This window comes from Falco punctatus (assembly GCF_963210335.1).
Source record: "Falco punctatus genome assembly, chromosome: 4".
Taxonomy (NCBI): Eukaryota; Metazoa; Chordata; class Aves; order Falconiformes; family Falconidae; genus Falco; species Falco punctatus.
This window is the reverse complement of record NC_137583.1, coordinates 49,450,745-49,473,011: the sequence shown is the minus strand read 5'-3', so window position 1 is coordinate 49,473,011 and position 22,267 is coordinate 49,450,745. Positions and strand designations below refer to the sequence as shown.

The 22,267-nt window shown below is 47.5% G+C and overlaps 1 protein-coding gene across 3 annotated transcripts; it reads left to right on the top strand.

Moving 5' to 3' along the window:
• The first annotated feature begins 779 nt into the window (after window positions 1-779).
• Window positions 780-22,005, top strand: DPP9 (dipeptidyl peptidase 9). Of its 3 annotated transcripts, XM_080382528.1 has the most exons (22): window positions 780-968; window positions 2,921-3,008; window positions 5,971-6,073; window positions 6,170-6,224; window positions 9,013-9,125; window positions 10,181-10,354; window positions 10,580-10,748; window positions 10,908-11,021; window positions 11,313-11,441; window positions 11,943-12,004; window positions 12,499-12,599; window positions 14,062-14,239; window positions 15,042-15,207; window positions 15,316-15,395; window positions 16,937-17,089; window positions 17,306-17,441; window positions 18,141-18,286; window positions 18,586-18,732; window positions 18,894-19,046; window positions 19,609-19,751; window positions 20,091-20,202; window positions 20,670-22,005. In XM_080382528.1, the coding sequence occupies exons 2-22, from the start codon at window positions 2,953-2,955 to the stop codon at window positions 20,760-20,762; spliced, it is 2,583 nt and encodes an 860-aa protein (XP_080238654.1). In that variant the 5' UTR covers window positions 780-968; window positions 2,921-2,952; the 3' UTR covers window positions 20,763-22,005. The 3 variants fall into 3 exon arrangements, with proteins under 3 accessions (XP_080238654.1, XP_080238653.1, XP_080238655.1); XM_080382527.1 differs by having other exon boundaries at window positions 781-968; window positions 5,971-6,224; XM_080382529.1 differs by lacking the exons at window positions 780-968; window positions 5,971-6,073; window positions 6,170-6,224.
• Window positions 22,006-22,267: the final 262 nt, after the last annotated feature.

Sequence of the window (22,267 nt, the reverse complement as noted above, 5' to 3'; positions counted from 1 at the left end):
AAAGGTCCCCGGTTCGATCCCGGGCGGAAACACTGTGGTTTTGCTACGGTTTTTTTATCCTCCTTTGGTTTCGTTGTTCTTTCTTTTCTGTTTACCTTCGGTTTTATTTATTTTCCGACGCGAGCTGGGGGAGAAGTAACGGCGCCATCTGTCACCCCACCGGGGCAGCGTCCGCGTCCCTCCGCGGCCAGCTGGCGCCCGCCGGGGTTCAGATAGGTAAAGGGCAGCCGAACGCGGCGCCTGGCGTGCAGAGGCGTTCTCAACTACCGGCGGGAATCGGTGGGGAGCAAGGGAAAAAAATTAAAATGAAAAAAAAAAAAAATTGAGGCACTGCGTTGGCCGGGAATCGAACCCGGGTCAACTGCTTGGAAGGCAGCTATGCTAACCACTATACCACCAACGCCCTGTGAGAACTCCCTTCCCCGGCCTCCGTTAGCAACCTCAACTTCCTGGACCCAACCATCTTCCAAAGGCGAGAGGGGGTGCCACAACGCGGGTCGAGAATAGCACAGCAGTCGCCCTACGGCGGCAATAAATGCTGAGTTAGGGGTCAGTCTCTGAGGCTGGCTGGGGAAATAATAGTCTCTGAGCTTTTTTTACCCTCTGTCAGCCTCAATTCTCCCTCTACCCCCTTGACTCGGGAGAATAGTTCTGTCCTCCAGCAGGCAACACACCCACACCCCCCTTTACGCAGTTCCTCCGCTCTCCCCCCGCCCCCACGACTTGGTACTTTCCCCGCTCGGCGCGCTCCCGCCATCCTGCCCCGCGCGCTCCCGCCACTTCCGCCGCCGGGTGAAAGGTCGCGCTGTGGCAGGCCGCCGCCCCCCCCCCCCCCCTCCCCCGTTTCCGGGGCTGCCCACTGTCCGGGACATGGAGCGGGAGTGACGGAGCCGCCGCCGCCGCTCCCCCCGCCCTCCCGCAGAGGAGCCGCCCCCCCGGCCGTCAGGGGGAGGTCGCCGCGCCCCGGGGTGAGTGAGGAGGGGAGGGGTGCGCCCTGGGGCCGGCGGGGCGGGGGGCCTACCCCAGCGTGGGGGGCAGGAGCCGTTCCCTGCGTTCCCCCCTCCCCTGGGCTGGGGGGTGCCTTAGCGGGATGAGGGTTTTGTATTTGCCCCCCCCCCCCCCCGGCTTGTACCTGCCCCACCAGGGTGTGGGGGGCGGCCACCCCTTGCCCCGGGAGGGGGCTTGTTCTCCCAGGCTTTGCCCTTTAAGCGTGGGAGGGCGGCCTGGCCCGCAGGGGGTTGTTTGTGCTCCCCCGCCCCCAGTGTGCCCCCCGGGGCTGGGGTGGTGGGGTGCGTTGCCTGGGAAGGGGAGCTGGTGTTTGCCCCCCGCCAGCAGCCTGCGCACTGCCCAGGCAGATGAGAAGGTGCTTTGTTCCTCTTTCCACAGGCAAAGAGCCATCTCCAGCAGCCGAGGGAGACGGGGAGACAGGGTGCTCTGTCCCCAGGGCCCCCCCCCTCCTGCTAACCCATGCCCCGGCCTCCCCCTGCAGCAAGGGCAGGAGCTCCCTGCTGGGGCTCCCAGTGCAGAGATGGGCATGGGCTGCTGGCAGCCTTTGCCAAAGCTCGTTCCTCTGTAGAGAAATCCCTGCTGGTTTATTCCATTGCTTTTATTTTTGGAGACGGAGGTCTTAAAGCTCCCGGCCATGACAGGGACACGTTTGTAAGGGCTCCTCTAGGTGACTGTGTTGCTCTGACTCTTCCTGAATGCACCTGCAGGCCCCTCGGGGTCTCACTGACAAATGAGTATCATGATTCGTGCTGGGTTTCTGATCTCTCGTGCCTGTTTTGTTCAGTGTCTTTTCCTCTGGGTTCAGCATCTGAGGATGTTATTGTTCCTTTTCTCTGTGAAACGTGTGAGCTGTGGCGGGTGGGCTTGAGGGTAAGATGTTCCTCTGAATCATGAAAATCACAGGATAACCGAGGTTGGAAAGGACCTCGGGAAGTCTCTAGTCCAACCCCCTGCTCAAAGCAGGGTCAGCTGTGAGATCAGACCAGGTTACTCAGCATTCCTGAGCATCGCTCCTGTTACCCTTCGTGCTTGCATCAAAAATTGCCCGTAAATTACTGAATGCTGCTACTTGGGCCTTCACTGCTCTCTGCAGTTTAGGAGCTTCGCTGCTGGTGTGTCTTTGTGATGCTTTGTCTCTCCTGATCCTCTGAGTGTGGTTTTGGTGGAGAAATGGCTGTTTGGGCAGGCCAAGGGCCTCAGCAAAAGATAGTGGCAGGTCTCGGGTGTGTCTGTGATTCAGAGCTCTCTTGGAGACAAACATCTTTGTACTTTACTGTACTTGGCTAGAGAGGACGACAGTGAAGGTAGCACCTTGGTAAGCTCATGGAAAATGGGCTTGTGCGGTGAGCCAGGCCTCCTCCGGGGCGTTGGGCTGGGGCAGAGGGAAGCAGCAGTCAGGCTTGAAAGACAAATGTGGTTTTTATGTCCCAGGTGGGACTGTGACGCTGTTGGTAGTGGGGCTGCTGACCCTCTGTCTGGCTCCTTATGGTGTCCTTTGTTTGACTCTTGCCTGTAAGTGCATGGACAGATCTCAGTTTTCTCAATTCTTAGTACCTGATACTTCCAAGGATTTCAGGATGTGGGGAGGGGAATGAAAGGAAGGTTCAGTACCGAGGATTCTCAGATTTTAAGGATTTTTTTTTTTTAGGAAAGAAAGAGGCAGGCTGCAGAATTCACTGAGTCCCATTGTTCAGGTGGAGAAGTCTCTCTCAGATTTATCTGGGCTGTTAATATCCAGCACATGCTGGCAGAACAGATTTGGACTGTAAAGTGCAAACCAAGGATTCTGTTTGTGCCTCCCCGCACAGTTGGAAATGTGACCTATGGAGGATGCTTTTGTACAGCTTTATTCCTATGACGGGAGCAACTGCAGTTATATGAAATTTGCTGGTTTTTCCCTCTTCCTTCCTAGTTTCCTGTCCTGCCCAGCTTGCTGAATAGTTAATGCAGAAGATAAAGAGGGTTCGTCTGGAAAACGAGACTGCAGGAAGTTGGAGAAGGTATGTGTCCCAGTTACTCCCAGGGCCTTTGTTGACCTTTAGGTTGTGTGGGACAGAGCAATAATCACCTCTTGGAGTGAATGAGGTTTCTGAAAAATCCCAAGTATATAATTTTGCCTGGGGAGCTCTGTGTCAGGATCTGTGGGTCAGGAAGTGACTCAGGAAGATAACTCATTTCACTGACTTCCAGTTCCAAGCTTTACAATTTTTCTCCTGTGCTGATGTCCCACCTGTGCTTGTTTGTTGTCTTCAGACTAACACATTCTCTCTGAAGGAAGGCTTGGTGGCTCTATGCCTGATCTAATCTGCCCACGCAGGGCAGAAAATATGTTAAAAAGACCTCCAAGAGATAGCTAGATGTTTTGGGGACTGGGTTTAGCAGTGCTTCTGCAACAACACTAACTCAGTGCCTCGGTGTGAGGATCGTAAAGGACAGTGTTATTCCAGTAAGGCACAGATCTCAGGTGCGCTATATTGATGCCAGAGCATCAAGATCATCTAAGTATAAGATGGTTAAAATTGGCATCTTGATCCAGCTCAATTGAAGAATTTAACCCCAAGATTCACTCTGCAATTTCAGTTAGATAAGTTACTCATTATACTTGTTTACTTACGTGTATAGCATTGCCAAGTACATGCTATGTTTTGTCCAAGAGGTGGCTGTAGCGATGGATGAAGCAATTGGGTTTTCTTTTACTCTGTATTGTGTCAGAATTTAAGTTTTGTGAGACTCTAGCTATGACAGGGGTATTTCCCAGCACTTTTACGTAATGTGTGTGATGGCTATTTTGCTTATCCCACTCCTCTGCTCCGTTCTAGTGTCAAAATCACCAGGATGAGGACAGTACCAAGCTAAAAGTTGTGCCTTTCACTTCTCTAGTGAATCATAAAAGCGTGGCAATGGCATGGAAGGGAGCTCCAACCTCCAGTTCAATTTGTTACCAGTTACCAGTATTACATTAGTGGACTGTTTGGAGCCCTTAAAGGTGCATCTTTCCTTTGTGAGGAGTCAGGCTGCCTGAGTAAGACTGTTTCACCAGCTGGGTGAGAGTAACCCAAGGGTCAGGCATTGTGAGCCAAAGCCAGATTATTTTAATTGACTGACTTGACCAGCAGCGGGATTGGTTTGAAAGCATTTGAAAGAACCCCCTGTTTATGGGGGGTTTATGGTCTTCCTGTCACGTGTTTCTGATAGGCAACGCTTCTGCCTTCAGATGTGATTTTTAGTTGCTGTAATGGAGACCCTGGATGTAGGCAGTAGAGGCCACAGACAAGACACACTCGCAGTCTTAGAACATCCCGTCGCATTCTCTTTTGTGGTTTTACTTGTGCTTCCTGCCTGGCTTTGATTGGAAAATACTCTTCTTTATTAATTTTCAAACTGTGGATTTACTGCTGGGCAGTAGGGACCAGGAGTACCTACAGATTTATTTTAGGAGCTTGTTCTGGTGTTATTATTTGCACATTTTGTACAATTCAGGAACTTAGCAGTTTGAAGTTATGGTTATATTTACAGCCCTTGTACCATGTGCCTTTAGTTTAAGGAAGTCCAGATGTACTTTGGTTTAGGTTTGCTCATCTCCTGCTGTCATTGCATAAGATGTCAACCTAGGTGAGAGCTTCCTTCTAGAGAGTTTGTTAGAAGGTACAAGCTGGTGGGGAATGTGGTAGAAAATAGGCGGAGGCAAGTGTTTTCTTGTGGTGACACAAATAACCATCCTTCTCCTTTTCCCTAATTCTCTTCTCTGGGAAAGATTTGTTGTGCATCTGAGGCAGGAGTCTTCAAGATTTGGTTTATGTGTAATTCTTGCTGAATCCTTACATGTGACAGCTACATCTCAGAGGCTGTTCTCCTGTCAGAATGCAGGTCACTGCCCCAAAGGGCAGGCAGTGTCCAAGAAACATCTGATTTGAAAATGTAAATCTTGGGGCTACTGAGGACAAAGCCTTTTTTGCTGTAATTCTTACTCCCTGGTTTGCCATCTTGATGTTGTGTCAAAGGCATTGATTCTGTTTCCACTCAGCAAACTTCTCCAGCCTAATTTTTTCCAGTAAACTGAAGTTCTTCTGAAATTCTTCCTAAAGCTCTTCTGGGTACCCCCAGAACAACTACAATGTCCTCATGGAGGGAAATCCAGCTTCTTGAATGGGGCGACAAAAACTGGTTTCCCTAGTCCTAGGCTCATTCCTGCTTTGCAATAGATTACATCATTGACCTTGGGCAAGTCAGTCCATCTCTCCTCAAATTAACATTTGCTGTAGTTGCATGTGGAGGTGTTTTTTGTAGACTCTTGTTCAATAACTGCTAGCTTGGAAATGTATGAGGAATGCATGCCACAGTTTGCAGGATACAACCAGGGTCTGTTACTGCTGTCTTCCTTCTATTAGCAAAGACAATTGCACTGTTTTCTTCCTGTTTTGCCATCTCTCCTACTTCATTCCTGGCTGCAGTAGCTCTTCAGGTAAGTGAGGTGCTGTGCTTGGGCTTAAATGTCTCTCTCTAAGTGATGAGCAGGTTTTCCTTTAGGACAGGAACGGGACACCACTTTTGTGGTCTTCCAGAGCAGAAGTGTGTGTGCCTTTATGATAGGTCATAGCTTTGATGACTTATCCATCCAGATTCCTGGGGTGCTTTTCCTTTGAGTCAAGCTGACTGTTTTCTGCAGCAGAATCTGCTGCTTGTACTTCCTTTGACAGCTTATTTCTAGAGCTAGTCCTGGGAGAGTGAGTTTTCTGAGGTTAATGTCTTCAGAACTCAGTATGGGATGGGAGATGGACTTTTCCTTTCAATACATCAATGTATGTTTAAAATGTAATCTTTGAGTGCAGAGAGCCCTAGGATCTGTAGTTTAAGGAGTGCCTGTTCTCTTAAGCTTGTTGCATGCTTAGAGCTTTCTGTAAGAAACAAAACGTGCCTGCTTGATTTTTAAGGCTCAACTCTCTCCCTCAACTCCTCCCTCAGTTTTTTGTCAGGTTCTGAAGGGGAAGAGAGGATGACTGCAGTGGATGCACTATCAGACAGCTCTGAAGTGGTCGAGATGGAGGATGTGCCTTCCCAATTCCAGGTGCAAAAGCATTCTTGGGATGGGCTGCGTGACATTATTCACAGCAGCAGGAAGTATTCGGGCATGATAGTGAACAAAGCTCCCCATGATTTCCAGTTTGTCCGGAAAACAGAAGAGTCCAGCCCGCACTCTCATCGCCTTTATTACCTGGGTAAGCCAGCATGCCAGACGCCGGGCGTGAATACGTTACGGGAGAGTTTCCAATCTAAACAGACAAGGAAAAGGATGAGAGGCATTTCCATTTATGAGATGGGGGAGCTGAGATTAAGGGGCATTGCTCAAGGTTTTCATGCTCGATCTATAGCAAAGCCTGGAACTGAGGAGAGACCTCTCCAGTCCCAGACAAGTGCTTTAACCACAGGCTTTCTGCGCAGTGACCAAGGGGAGCACTGGCTAGCCAGACCTGCCTCATGGTGGGGGTGTGAATGCAGTGGCCTGTGGCAACCCAGGCCAGCCCAGGGGATGGGGCAAGAGAAGGGATGTTCCTCAAACTCAGGACTATCTTCTGCCTCTGTAGTTTAGGAGAAACGGGATTTACTTGATTGATCAACCAGACTGACTTTCCAAGGAATTAGCTGTCAGTAATTACTAAGTATATGTTGCAAGTTCTAGGTATTAATGGTGTGGTGGTGGTGTCTCCCTGCTTTATGAAGTGCCATGTAGGTAGAAAGCTTTCAAGAGTAGGGGGAGAAATAAAAAAGATTAGGTGGGAATGAGCTATTAATGGTATTCTCAGGGAAATATCCTCTTCCTTACAGTAGGATTGAAAGAGAGCAGAATACTGTGTTGTACAGGTCCCTCATTATAGTTGGAGCCACAATGTAATTAGAGACAGGGTGGTTGGATTTTAGTAACTGGGTAATTTTGTGGTTGGTAACATGGGAAGCTTTATAGACTATAAAGAGTTTGTTACGCTTTGGGGCATGAGCTGATTGCTACTGGCCCAGTAAAGAAATTGCCTGATGTGCAACTCCATACAGCAGCTGCTTTCCTGAAGTGACCTTGCTTCTTTTTTCTTTTTTTTTTTTTTGAGTTGTTGAGTGTAGGTCACTGTAGGATATAGGATGCTGGATTTGAGGGGCTGATTTGTTTTGTCAATAAGCAGCTCCTGCATGCCAGTGATTTGATTTGTTATAGTTCTTCCTACATTCTTACGACACAAGTGCTACTATTAAGTACAGTAATCCAGAGTTAGTGTATTTTTGTTGAGTCTGAACAGTGAGACTTGATTTAAAGCTGAATGTATTTCAAGGCCAAGTTGACTTTGATAGAGTTTTTGATATTTAGTCTTTAGGTGACTAAAAGGATCTAAGTGGTTTAAAAATTTGTTAATGTTCTTCTGTTGTATGGAATGGCAACCAGACCAGCTACGGGCTGGGTGGTGTTCTACATGGGTGTGACTGATACAGGAGCCAGAGCTAGGAACGAAGATACATGGGTGTCTTTTCAGTGTTCTCTTCCTTACGGAAAGTTAGAGGGCATAGAGCAGATTGAGCCATCATTTCAGATCAGTATCTGCCAGGTAATACCAGGATACCCTTCCTCAGGCATTCCTCATAAGGGGGAAGCACTGATTCTTTCTTTTGCCATAATAAGCATCTTTTGAATTGAATACCATGTGCTGTTAAATACTCAGAACCCATTTCAGCAGTTCATAAGTGTTTAACATTAGCGTCCTATTACTGTTACGTCATTAAAGAACATCTTCCAGTTTTTATGTGGATACTGTTAGTGACTGTTTGCCAAGGAGTAGGACAAAGACTTCTGAAGAACTTTACTGTAGGGGTTAAATACTTTTCTTCACTTTGGAGCAAAGTTTAATGTCTTTCAGGGAGGAAGGCTATATTTTTCTTGTACATGCTGATTGACCGTATGCAGACTGAGGTCATTTTAGAAAGTACTAAAGGAGAAAGATGTCTAGGTCACTGTTGTATGAGTGTCAAATATGTGTATATATAGTAATTTTTTCCTATCTGCATTTTTTTTTTTTCTGTTTGGACATCTTAAATCATTCCTGGGCTGTCCCCATAGAATTTTATGTTGTATCATGGCAGATGCTGCTTATGTTAAACACCACATGCTCAGCAGCACTTTGGTGTTCCTGTATCTCTGAGGATTATATGCTCACATATTGCTTTGCTTCCTGAGCACTTATTAATATTTCAGTTTTAATTTTAAGTAACTGTACTGCTCGGTTAATTGGCTCAGAAATCTTTCTGTTCTGCCCAGAACATGTGCAGAGTAGACAATATCAGGACACATTTCCCTGTGTGAAATTCTGATCTAGGGAGTCTCTGCAGCATGTGCAGAGGGCGAGTTCGTGGCTTTTGATTTTGTTGAAACTACCAAAATTGTGTGTCAGGATATTTTATTTTTTCTTGGTTGTTCTGGAAATTGGATGAAGGCCAGTAGCTTATTTGATAACCACAGTCAAAGGCTTATGTAAAATGACAAGGTCTTTTGGCTGTGTAGTATACTGTTTCACATTTGAATGGGCTCTCTAGAGCTTCAAGCTTTTTCTTTCTCTCTCGCAGGCTGCTGCGTTGGCCTGAATGAAGTCCCTGTAGCAAATTTCTGGCTGAGAAGTGTGGAGAGAGTAATGTTGAGTCACCCATTCAGGGAGTGGCTCTTTTAAAGTGGATCTAGGGCATGGGTTGAACAGTCCACAGAGAAGAAAGTTGGATGTAACCAACTCTGAAGAGCTTGGTTAGTGATAAATCTTGCTTACAGAAATTTCTGAATAAATGAGTATCTAAATTTAAGTAATTCGGGTATTGTTCTGTGATTGAACTTGAGAGGTACTTGGGAATGACAGCTGGTAAAAGCCTCTGGACAGGCCACCCCTGTGTTATCAAACTTTTTTTTTTCAATTTGCTCTTGGTCCTCTTTTTCCTGACTAACTAATCTTAAGTAGGATGATGCTTTTGTCCTCCTAATAGGAATGCCATATGGCAGCCGAGAGAATTCCCTTCTTTACTCAGAGATTCCCAAAAAGGTACGGAAAGAGGCCTTGCTGCTCTTGTCGTGGAAACAGATGCTGGATCACTTTCAGGTAAGCTGAAGCGTGAAGAGCCTGGGTTGACAGTGCTTGGGAAAACTGGCTGATGTTGTGGGGCTGGTATGGTGGGTACTACTCTGCTCAACAGTAGAGAGGGCAGCGTTTGACACATGGAGAATGGTATTGGTAGGAACGCTGTATGGAGAATTACTTTGCCTTGGTAATAAAAGACAGTCAGTTTGTGTGCGATGAAGCTGGCCGTGAGCGTGACACAGCAGTTGGTGCAGCAGCCAAAGGCTTGACCTAGCAAAGAGGACTCTGTGAAGTGGCAGGTAGTCTGCCTCAGATTATGTGCTGTCAGGACAGTGGACCTTTCTTCTGGGTGTCTTGTTGGGGCTTTTGCCGTGCTCACTGATGTGCTCAGTGGAATGGCTGTCTGTCATCTTTCCTGCTTTTAAGGCAGTTGGGAAAGTTGAATTTAAACTGCTGTTTCTGCTGTACACTCTATTGCGAGTAAACCAGAAAGGGGGTGAATTTTCCCCTCCCTGATTTCAGTATCTTCGTGTCCTTTGTCACTAACAGCGTTGATGAAGAAGGGAGTGGAGGGTGTCAGTCTTTCTTCCCTACTAAAAAGGTTCCTGGTGCAAAAGAATTTAGCTGTGTTGACCCCATTTGGATTGCTAGTCCTCTTCAGGGTAATTCAAGATTCCTGGAAGAGCTTTTGTTTGCAGTGTCTGACATGGAAACTGTTTGTGAAGGCTGTAGATAACGTCAAGTTAATTGGTTACATCTGATTTGCATAAGCAGAGCAAGTGCAGCTGTCCTCAGTTCACGCTGAAGTGCCGACTGCAGAAGTGATAGGCTTGTGATTCATCTCTCACGTAGAGGGAACTTTGGGGTGTGCGGTTGGTTTAGTCGTCCTGGACCATGCCTGTAGCCTAGAGTACAGTACTTGAGGGCCTGTATGGTAAGGCTGCTGGCTAGTTTTGGCTGGTATGCTGAATTTGGGGCATTCACGGACTAGCTGGTGCCAGTATCGGAGCATTCCTGTTGTGTGAAAGCTTCTCTCCTTGCAGACTCTTTCAGATTTTCCTTTCCTTCAACACTAGGCAACCCCTCACCATGGGATGTATTCTAGAGAAGAGGAACTCTTGAGGGAACGCAAACGACTTGGTGTCTTTGGTATAACATCTTATGATTTCCACAGTGAGAGCGGCCTGTTCCTCTTCCAGGCCAGCAACAGCCTCTTTCATTGTCGAGATGGGGGCAAGAATGGTTTCATGGTGAGTCTGCTAGTGATTTTATGAATGTCACCTGAAACGGAATTAATGGTTTTGTTTGGAGATGGCTGCACATCTGCATCTGTTTGGTTCTCTTGTGTCCTGTCAGGGCTGTGTTTGCCATCATTTCATGGGCTGTACTCTGTACTGTGTCTGTGGTTTAGACCTTTTAAATGTGAAGCTGGAAGCTGGTTTGGTACAGAGCCCTCTGTGTGTCTGTTGCTGTAGGTGTCTCCCATGAAGCCTCTGGAGATCAAGACTCAGTGCACAGGGCCACGAATGGATCCCAAGATCTGCCCTGCCGACCCTGCCTTCTTTTCATTCATTAATAACAATGATCTGTGGGTAGCAAATATTGAGACAGGAGAGGAGAAACGGATGACATACTGCCATAAAGGTAACTGGTGCTTCTTACTAGATTCAAAAAGAAATTCCTTCTGACAGACTTGGGCTGGAAGGGCTCATGTCTTCAAGGCTTATTTCTTATGAGTACATTCTTCTTTTGGATTGGCTTTTTACGAGGAGCTGTAAATGCAGTCTCTTTGTTCCTCTCCAGGCTTATCCAATGTTCTTGATGACCCCAAGTCTGCTGGTGTAGCCACTTTTGTCATTCAGGAGGAGTTTGATCGGTTCACAGGCTATTGGTGGTGTCCCACAGCTTCCACAGAAGGTCAGTCAGCATACTGCTTATCAAATTCTGACGCTGTCACTGCTGCTGGCCCCTGCTATGTGTGATATTTTGAGCAAGGTTTTCCTTTGGTCTGTTTCTGGGGAGGCCACCTGAAGGAACAAAATGCTGAGGGTTATAACTGTGGTCTGAGGAGCATTTGCAGGTGGTCACGGGGAGCTGTGGCTATGCAGGAGATGTATGCTCTGCACCAGAGCATACTGCCGCAGTGCTCCAGGCAACTCAGAAACAGCTGGAAAACAGTGTAGCAAACATGCTTACTATCTGTCCCAGGTTCAGAGGATTTAAAAACGCTGCGGATCTTGTATGAGGAAGTAGATGAATCAGAGGTGGAGATAATTCATGTTCCTTCGCCTGCCTTGGAGGAGAGAAAAACAGACTCCTATCGGTACCCCAGGACAGGTAAGTGAAATACCACGGGGCTGCTAATACAGCTCTTGACTCATGCTGGCAGCAGCAGTGGAATTTTGTGCTATAAGCTTTGCATGATTAATCTGGTACTTGCTAGGATGTAGAAGCTGGTTATAAATATTGAGACCTAATTGAGTCTGTAAGCCCGAAATCTACTGCAAGAAAGGAATGGGATTGAAAGTTCAGCTTAAATGAAAGGATTGCTGAGAAAATGGAATATATCTGGTGTCATATTGTGGAATACATTTTGAAACCCCTCTTTGCTGCTGAGAACATGAACAGCCAACTAGGCAAGGCAAGAGCAAACTTTTCCCATACCCAGAATGACTCTTGTGATTACAGTGGTGGTTGCTCACAGATATAATTTGATATTTGTACATTCACACACAGCCATTTTAGTAGGACCAGGGCTGGTTCTCTAGAAGATGTATTGTGTATGACCATGGAGTGTTCAAGTTGGTCATCTTGGTATTTTTTTTTACTCCTCTGCAGGCAGCAAAAACCCCAAGATTACATTAAAACTGGCAGAATTTAAAACAAACAGCAAGGGTAAGGTAAGTGATAACAGAAGGGTTGACTGCTTCTGAAGCTCCTTAGAATTAAGACAAAGTCACTAAGAAAGATAGTGTTAGCCTTTGTTTTCATCCTCTTGTAACACCTGGTTCTGTAATGTGTCTATCCAAGAAACAGAGAAGTATTGTTCTGGTGCAGAGGCAGCTGGGAGCGGGGAGGGAAGCAAGTAGGGTTAGCCTGATGTACCACACGGTCCATAGTAGAGCAGGAGGGTTGAAGCTCAGTCTGATCCTGGGCTTCAGTCCCTGGCTGTGTCCTTTTCTGTGGCCGAACGCCAAAATCACTTTGCTTTGAAGCTTGTTTTTATCCCTTTTCTTCCTGCTATTTGTGGAAAGGCTTGCTTCTCCTGGCCTGACCCTTGCTGATGCCAATAGTTAAACTTCCTTATTCTTCCATTTCACTGAGGTTCCGTAGAAGGAGGTGGGGAGGTCTGGTAGCAGTCTGATTTGATACTGGACTTTTTTTTTTGCTGCAGATTGTGTGTGCTCAGGACAAGGAGCTGGTGCAACCGTTTGCTGCATTGTTTCCGACTGTGGAGTACATCGCCCGTGCCGGATGGACCCGAGATGGCAAATAGTACATAAGTTTTTCTTCCAAACTAATGCTCCCAAGCACTTCCCTGGCTGAACTGCAGGCCCTCGACATGTTTTGTATTGCAGTCATGACCTGGTTTTAAAACCGTGAGTGCCAGAAATGGCACATGAGTATTTGGCTTCTTTAGTGTTGTAACATCCTAAAAGTAGGAATTAATCAAAAGTAGACCAGAGTGACAAGCTATGGGGTTTGTCACAACCACATTGATATATTAAGTTAAATCACATTGATATATTAAGCGGGCAGTCCTAAGGAATTCTTTTGAGTTGAAGATGTCTAACACAAGTACAATATGCTTCCTGCTGAAAATGAGAATGTACTGTAAGCAGTTTTATCGTTGTTCATTGGTCCAGTTTGTGATCAATGCCAAACATATCATGGGAAAGCAGGCAGTTTGCGCGGTGCTGAGTCCTTTATGCAGCATGTAGAAGGGGGAAGATTGCTTTGTGACTGGTGTGCTCCCGTAGCTCTCTGTTGCTCCCAATGTGATGCAGGGTCTCGTGCTTGCCTGAAGAGTTACAGAATTCACACCAGTCTGATTGGTTTGCAATTTTAAAGCTCTTGATTTTTTCCCCTCAGAAGCTTGCTTGACTGTTAACTAGTTTCTGTGCAGATCAAGTTAAGGTGACTTAGCTGTCTTTGAAGATTGCATTCTGTAACTCATCATTAATTTTCTGCTTTGAAAACTAAATTCATACAGCTTTACAGAAGGTAATCCCATAGGTGATTCTTATGTTCTGCACCAGAGCTTATCAAAATGTGCTGAATATATCAGTTTGTGAAATCCACAGTCACTGGGAGGCTAGGGGAGAACTGGCTCTTTTGAAAGTCTGTCTGAATGATGAAACTTCCCTTGATGCACTTCCAGGCCTTGGGGAAGCCACACTATGCAGCGGTGGCTTGCCATCTGTCATGTTGAGAGGCCTGCAGTGCAGCACCACTTCAAATGACTCTCCTTGGAGAGGAACAAGGCTGAGACTGAAGCAACTCCTTGACTTGGCAGTTGTCTTAGGTCTGTGCCTTTCTCAGCTCGTGCAGCGTGCAGTGAGGAAGCTACAAATGGACCACTTTAAGAGTGATCGCTTCAGCTCGTTAGGAGCTTGCTAGAAAACAAACAGTACTTCCTGATGGAGGAGCTGTCCAAGGAAGACTTACATTCTGGAGACAAGGATCTGTTAACCATGCTTCCTTGGAATAGACACTGGCAAATCTGTCAGACATCTTGTCTGGATGATACCCCTGTGAAATACCAGAGATGTCTGGCAATACATGGTTGTTGGCAAAGCTTCCAGGAGGTTAGAAAGCAGCAATGATGAGAAAAGCTTTGCATTCAGATGCTTAAATCCTTTCTGCCAGCCGGGGGAAAAAGGGTAGCATGTTCTCAGAATTAGAAAGGGACATCTATTCTCTGATACTGACACTCACCTCCAATTTCTTTCCCCAGTGCCTGGGCTATGTTCCTAGACAGACCTCAGCAGCGGCTGCAGCTAATCCTTTTGCCTCCAGCACTCTTTATTCCAGTCCCAGAAAATGAGGAGCAGCGTGCTGAATTTGCCAAAACTGTGCCAGAAAATGTCCAGCCATTTGTGATCTATGAAGAAACCACTGATGTGTGGATAAATGTAAGAGGCTTGGGGCTGTGCGGAGAACGCAGGCTGCCCCTTCCTCCCTGACAGTTAACCATTTTTGTGTTGGCTCTGTGTCCACTTTAGTCCATGCTCCAGCAGACTGCTTTGCTACTCCATGGTGCCAGATTTGGTGTTAATTCAGGGGGGTTGATAAGGCAATGAGAAGGACTTCCAGGCACTCGGCACTGGAAGCAATGGGCATCCTGCCATTTTGCAGTTGGAACTGTTCGTTTAATTCTTGCTAACGTTCTTGGTGAGCGCAGGCACTTCGGACACTGACACTTTTGGATGTAATGCTGCCATTCTTTTGGGGGTATTTTATTACAAGATTAAATGGCTTCCTGAAGCATGAGCAGCCCTAATCCCTGTAATTTGCTGTACTTTTTTAGGCAGGTAATGGACATAGGGGACAGGGAATAAACTCTTAAGATTAAGCATCTTGGTACTGAAGGGACAAAGTGGCCTGAACTTCGCACCATGGCATTCCTAAGGTGTTGGAATAGCAACCACTTGGTGGGACTCACATAGCTGAAATGTCTAGCTCAGAGGCAAGACTGGTGCTGGTTTTGGTGGTAGCCGTGGAAAAGCCCACAGCACGTGGTCTTCTAGTGCACCCAGGGGTGCTTTGTGGTAATAGGAAAGTACAGGATGGCTTTTTCCCGCTAGCTGCTCGTCTGAGAGATCTCTCCCCACTCTCCTTTCCTTTGAAAGCCTGGTAGTTCAGCACTGATTCCCTTGGCTCTGTCACTGCTGTCTCAATGTAAATTACTCATGGGTCCTTTGCCTTGTGTGACAGGTTCATGATATATTCTATCCTTTCATCCAACCGGAGGGAGAGGAGGAAGAACTCTGCTTTATCCGAGCCAATGAATGCAAAACAGGCTTCTGCCACCTGTACAGAGTCACAGCAGTCCTAAAGCAAGGCAGCTATGACTGGGTGCAGCCATATGTCCATAGTGAGGGTAAGAGCTGCATTTTGTTGGCGTTTCAACTTTGGGAGCTCCCTCTCTGATTTGCTTGTGTTGTCTTTTGGGGAAGGCAGCGATTTATTCTCATGTTATTTCTTCTAGATGATTTCAAATGTCCTATCAAAGAGGAGATTGCCCTGACTGGTGGGGAATGGGAGGTGTTGGCGAGGCATGGATCGAAGGTAGTGGTTATTTTTATTCTCTCTTGCAATGTTACAGCTCTGCATTGTCTGCCCACAGTCCTGGCCTACACCCTCTGTTACGCCTGGGACCAGCTAGAACTACTTAAGCTTCATTTTGTTTCTCTTTTTATTGCTGCCTTTGCTTTCCCCAGAAGTGCTGTAGTCCAGTGCACATTGAACTGATTGCCTTTTTAATCAGACTTCAGATTGCTCCTTAGGTAAATCCCATGAGTGAGTCAGGCCATAAAAAAGGACGCAAGTCTGAGGTTCAAGAGCAACAAAGAACTATTTTGTGGAGAAGCTTGGGACTGCTGCCTTTGCTGAAGCATTTTAACCCCAATGAGTACTTGTGAATTGGAAATCTGTTGCAGCGCTTAGAGTGAACTCCTGGTCTGCAGCTGATCCCTCAGAGCCTTTAGGAAGAAGGCAGCCTAGGGAGTATAAAGCCATTTATAATATGGAGAAACTGTATCTGTTATTGGTTGCAGAATAGCCAGAAATGAATTTTTATTAATCTTGTAGAAACCTAGTTCCATTTTTGCTTCAGGAATTAACTCTGAGTCTGATATTTAGTGCTCCCAGGTGATTTCTGTCAAAATAAAGACCTTGTCTGTTCATTTCCAATTAATCTGGATTTTCACTTCTCATTTTTTAAAAGGCCTACAGCTCGATGCATTTGGTTTCTGCTGCTTTTCCTCAGTCTGCAATTAACCTGCTGTCCCTTCCCATGTGGGTTCTCACTGTACATGCTGTTGATTTTGGCCGCAGCTCTTCCCTGTATGTGTTATGGTTAAAATTGTGTTAGCAGCAATTATTTTGATGCATTTGTTGCTCCACAGGGCTCTGCCCAGTATTCCTGGCCAATTGAGTTGGATGTTTTTTTCCCTTTGCTGTCCACAGTGGTCTTCAAACTGTGCGTTAGCCAGAAATAGCATTTGGAAACTGTAAGGTGGAAAACAGTTCAGTTACTGTTGCTGGATCAATGCAGTATTTAAAAGCTGTAGTCTCTATTCCTGGCTGGCCAGGTTGTTTTTAGAAGCAGCTTTATCTGGACATTAAAACCATATTTTAATGTAGCTTGAAGTTCGATACTGTTAGATCTATTAGACTGATCCTTCCACAAATGGGAATTCATTACGGTGATCGCTGGAAAGAACACACATATACCCTTTACAACCTAGACATAGTATGGGAAGATGCCATATTTAAGCACAGAATCTCCCTGGTTTCACCTATGGGGATCAGAGCTCAGCTTTATGCTCATTAGTAAGAAAATGCTTCGAGTCTCTTAAAGAAAAAAAATAAAAAAAGCTGAGTGACTGCTTTTTATTACTTCACTGGGCTGTGTGCAGTTTGCCATAAGGGCCGTGTGTGTGTGCTCTCCAGCCTGTCATATCGACAGTCATGTACAGTCCCTAATGCCGTGAGCGGTCTGTCATGGTCTGTTTGCGTTTTAAGCTGACTCTGCCTGGGGACAGACTGTTTGAACTGGCAAAGGAGTTGTCATCCTTCTGTCGCTGAGCCCTCTCTTCTCCACATAGATCTGGGTCAATGAGACTACAAAGCTGGTGTATTTCCAAGGCACAAAGGATACCCCGTTGGAGCACCACCTCTATGTAGTCAGCTATGAGTCTCCTGGAGAAATCGTGCGACTCACCACTCCGGGCTTCTCCCACAGCTGTTCAATGAGCCAGGTTTGTAGTTTCTTAGATACAAGATGCCCTCATGTCCTGACTGACAGGGATCCAAGCTAGGAATGGCAATGAATCATGACCAGTAATGAGTCCGGAGGGCTCCTTTGTCTTGGTTGCTTGAGATGTGGGAACTCTTGTCTGAGAAGTGTGTGGAGGAGATTAGATGTGGGAAATGAAAGGCCTTGTTCCCCTGACTCTTCTCTCTCCCATCTGTAGAACTTCGACATGTTCATCAGCCACTACAGCAGCGTGAGCACTCCACCTTGTGTGCACGTCTACAAGCTCAGCGGCTCCGACGATGACCCGCTCCACAAGCAGCCCAAGTTTTGGGCCAGCATGATGGAGGCAGCCAGTAAGTGCCATAGAACGTGTCAATGCTAGGTTGTGTCTGTGGTACTCCTACTACTAGCGGCAGCCAAAGGTGATGGGAGAGGGAAGTGGCCCGAGTAACTTTAAGGGAAAATGAATTGTGTTATCTTGGGAGGGAGATGTCTCTAGTGAATAGCTCATCCAGAAAATGGTATGTAGACTTTTAAGATTTACTGTTTCATGCTTTGAGCAAAAGTAGTGCTCCAGGGTGCAGGGTTGACGTGACTGGTTTCAGGTGTGCATTCGTCATTTGTCTGAAGAGGGAGCGGGCAAGTATCTGGGATGCAGTGGCTATTACATTCTGAGGCTGTAGGCTTTAAAGTTTCAGATACAGCTCACGGCAGCACCTGAACCCCTCCTGCAAATGTTTTCTACATATGACCCATCCCTGTTCTTAACCTTTCACATCTTGGTAGTGTGGCGTAGAGAATCTTGTCTGAGAACAGCCAGCTGATGATGTTTTCCTGTGCGATCACCTCACTCTCTATATGGCCTGTCACCCTATGCCGGCAGATAGCCATGAGTTTCGCAGTGAGAGGCATTGCGAAGGATTGAGACGGTTTGGTATTGAAAGAGCCCTGACTAGGGTCAGGTTTGAACACGGTGAGCTTGTTCAGGCGGGGTAGGAGGCAGAGCCTGCGGCCATTTGTGGCATTGCTAGTGTCCGAACTTCCTCCTGCAGGTTGTCCCCCAGATTACATCCCGCCTGAGATCTTTCACTTCCGCACACAGTCAGATGTTGAGCTGTACGGAATGGTGTACAAACCTCATGATGTCCAGCCTGGGAAGAAGCATCCCACAGTGCTCTTTGTGTACGGAGGCCCACAGGTAATAATCCAGATTGACTGCTGGTGGCAGGCGCAGGATTGCTGCCCAGGGCAGAGCTCTTGCATAGCTCAGTCTTGTGTCAGGGTTTGCCCTTTGGTTAGCAATGAGCACTGGACCTCTGTTCTGACCTCTGCTTCAAACTTCAGATGATTTTTCCAGCATTTAGTCTGATTTGTGTGGCTCTGACAGCTCAATTAGTGGCTGCTGTCCAGCGCAGGATCCTATGCAGTGGGACAGGCAGAGGAAGGTACTGGAAGGCAGCTGCTCAGCCCTGAAACTTTCCTTCTCTCCTCCTGCAGGTGCAGCTAGTGAATAACTCATTCAAAGGAATTAAGTACTTACGGCTAAACACGCTAGCATCCCTGGGCTATGCAGTGGTAGTGATTGATGGAAGGGGTTCATGCCAGCGAGGACTCAAATTTGAAGGTGCCCTGAAAAACCAAATGGTAATGTACTACTCTTGTTGATGAATCTCTGCTCATTAGCTCTTTGTAAGGCTGCCTGCCTGCATGTTTCCTGTGTGAATGTTGCTCTTGTCTTTTCTTGTCTCAACTTTCTAGACGTAGAAAGCCACTAACTTGAGCTTCCTTGTTGCCTTTTTTTTTAGGGTCAGGTGGAGATAGAGGACCAGGTGGAAGGTTTACATTATGTAGCAGAAAAATACGGGTTCATCGACTTGAGTCGGGTAGCCATACATGGCTGGTCATACGGGGGTTTTCTCTCCCTCATGGGTCTTATCTGTAAACCCAGTGTCTTCAAGGTAAGTCTGGACGTGGGGTTGTCATTTTGGGACACTTGGCGCTCTCAGCTTCTGTAGCTCTTGGCGTCTGGAGTTGGCTTTTTTTTGCGTGGTGTCTCTGATGGACATGTGAAAATTGTCCCTCGGCCCTGCCTGCCTGTAGCTCCTGGCTGCAGTCCTGCATTCCGCTTACGGGTTGTACCTGTCTGAGGCTTGGTGAGGATGGGCTTGTTCCGCAGTGACTGCCAACGGAGGACTTAGCCTAGCATCCAAAGAGATAATTGATCCGCTATTCCTAATCCCTTTCCTAAGTCCCCAGCATGGTTTCTGGATCATTCCACAAGTCCTCCTTGAAAAGGGGAAGCCTTTAGTGCTAGTATGCAGAAATTTGCCCCACTGTGACCATAAGAATAGCAGGAGGAGGAATCTGGGATTTCTGTGGGTTTGCTGTAGAAAAATCCTGGTCTGAGCAACAGAACAGTCCAGAGTCTGTTTTTCCTGCCTCTTCAGGAAAAAAGAGAACACTTGAACTCTTTAGCACATGATAATTGAAGCTGTCTCCTGCCACCTATTTGTTTGACAGATTGCTATAGCAGGTGCTCCTGTCACAGTTTGGATGGCATATGACACCGGGTATACTGAGCGGTACATGGATATCCCAGAAAACAACCAGCAAGGTTATGAGGCTGGCTCTGTGGCGTTACACGTAGAAAAGCTTCCCAATGAGTGAGTACCGTGGGGTTGAGTGAGCTGTTAAAAACCTGCTCCCGCGTCCTGCTTAGTACCACCAGTTGCACCTCTCCTAAATCCCAAAAGAGCAGGTGGATTCTGATCCCATTTAATTTTAACTCGGGTGGCTGGTCACTGCCTTCTGCAGCGAGCTGGGACATTGTACCCCCAGCCCCCTTTGCCAGGGAGGGGGTTGAGGACCACGTCCATGGCCTTGCGCTGTTCTGCCTGCCTGCCCATTGCTCAGTTTTGGCTTGCCAGCTGGCAGCTCTTTGCTCAGACCCACTGCAGAGCTTTTTATGTGGTTTCTCATTATCTCTCTCATCCCTTCTCTAGGCCAAATCGTTTGCTGATTCTCCACGGCTTTTTAGATGAAAATGTGCACTTTTTTCACACCAACTTCCTGGTATCACAGCTAATCCGGGCTGGAAAACCGTACCAGCTGCAGGTAGGAGGAACAGGAGTGAAGTGGGAAGGTCTCTTAAATCTGGAAAGAGACGTTTTCTGCTGTGTGTGCTGGGGGCGGGAGAAGGTGGAGGCAGATGCTCCCGCATCTTGTTGCGACGTGGATGACAGGAAGCGCCTGGTTTTGGCTCCGGGAGGTGGCGCTGTGGCAGTTCAGTGCTGGCAGATGTGGCCTGGGTCTAAAAGCATGTGCAGACAGGGCTTCTGCCCTCGGGCCTGGAACTTTCCTTTTCCGCTCAGCTCTTGCTGTCTCTCTTGGCTGGTGGCAGCAGGGGTGGCTGACTTGCTAAGCGGACTAGCAGCACACGCCAGCACAGTGAGAGAGGGGGGCTAGTGCTCTAGACTCTTGCTGGCCCCTCTTTGCCCCTATAGATACAGGTTTGAGGGAGGCCTGTCCATGCTGAATGAGCCGCTCTGGACTAACTGCCCTGTCTTTCTACTTCTGCGCAGATCTACCCCAACGAGAGACACAGTATTCGGTGCCCCGAGTCAGGAGAGCACTATGAAATCACGCTGCTGCACTTTCTACAAGAATACCTCTGAGAGCACAAGCCTCTGCAAACTGGACACTGACAGCTCACCTTCCCGCTCCTGTGCCCTGCCACTGCCACCCCCCTCGACAGCCATCTAACCCAGAGCACAAATGGCTGAGTGCCCGCGTCCGGGCTGGGTGTCCCCCCCATGCGAGGGGGGAGGGTGGAGGGCACCTTCCCTTTGGACAGTGCCACTTTCTTTCACTTTCCAAGCTGGAGGTCTGCCCCTGCTCAGCTGCTCGTCCTGTTCCTCTCCTCCGGCCTGGCTGTTAATGCTTTTTTTGCTGCTACTCCCTCTATCCTGGGAATCAATGGACAGTGGTCTGTCTCCCGAGGCTGAGGTTTGTGTCCATCTCTCTCTCCCCCATCCTTTTCCCCTTCCACTGCACCTCCGCAGTTCCCGTACTCTTACCTGCAAGAACTCAGTGCCTGTGTTGGAAATGGAAGAGCCGAATCAGCAAGCTGCCTTAAGCCAGGAGTGGGAGGGAAGAGAGAACTACCTATTGTTAAGCCCCAGGGGAGGTGATCGCTGCTGCTGCTGTGTCCTGGCCCTGCTACGACGTGGAGCCCTGGGATGTGAAGAGAGCTCTACAGAAGCATGCAACACTAGTCTTTTTCTATTTTTCAGTTTAAATTTGCAGAGCAGATGGAGGAAGTGGCTGGGGTCAGTAATGTCCTCTGATACCTTTCTCTAATGGCCGCTCACAAGCAGAGTTGTGCCAACAGGTAGCATGGTAGCTGAAGCAGCTGGCTACAGAGATCATTTCTCCAGAGATCGCAGCAGCATTTGGGTTTTTGCAACACAAGATGGATGATATTTATGCAAATCCTCCCTCCCTCCGTTCTCTGTGCTGCCTCCTGATCCTACCTTCCCCTTCCCCGACGCCCTGAGCTTTCAGATGTGCACTGAAATTGGCTGTGCTTCAGTTCTCTGCGGGTCAGTGACTGTTCCCCATGCCCATCTACTCAGCAAATGCTCTCTTCTGGTTTTTATTTACCTGGTCTACAGGAACTGCAGTTCTGGGGAGTGGGGATTGAGCAATCGCACCTCAGGGGAGCACATACTCCCCCTCAAGCCAAGGGTTCTGCCAGGGGCAAAAGGAAAAAAAACAAACCCCACCCAAATGAACCACGTTGACTTGCCCTGGAGTATTTTAAGTGCGTATTATGAAAAGAAAATATTTTTATGGATTCTTATTCTTTTATAATTATGAGTGTAAGATGTAGCGACTCATTAAAATATTGGAAAGAGACGTGCTGGCTGGCATTTGTGCGTGGTTTTGGAGTGCAGGAGAGAGCTCGGGAGGAAATGGCAGCTGGCTCACGATAGCCAAAGCCGTGTCTGTGGTAAAAGCAAAGCGCTCTGTTCAGTTTCTGTGCCGAGCGGTGGAGAGAATATTAAATCCCTCATGTTCCTCAGGGGAAGCATGATCCAAGCAACTGAAGATGCGGGGTGGAGAGTTGGGAATCCTGGACTGTGTTCTTGGCTCCGCCGCTAAGGCGCTGCGTGACCTT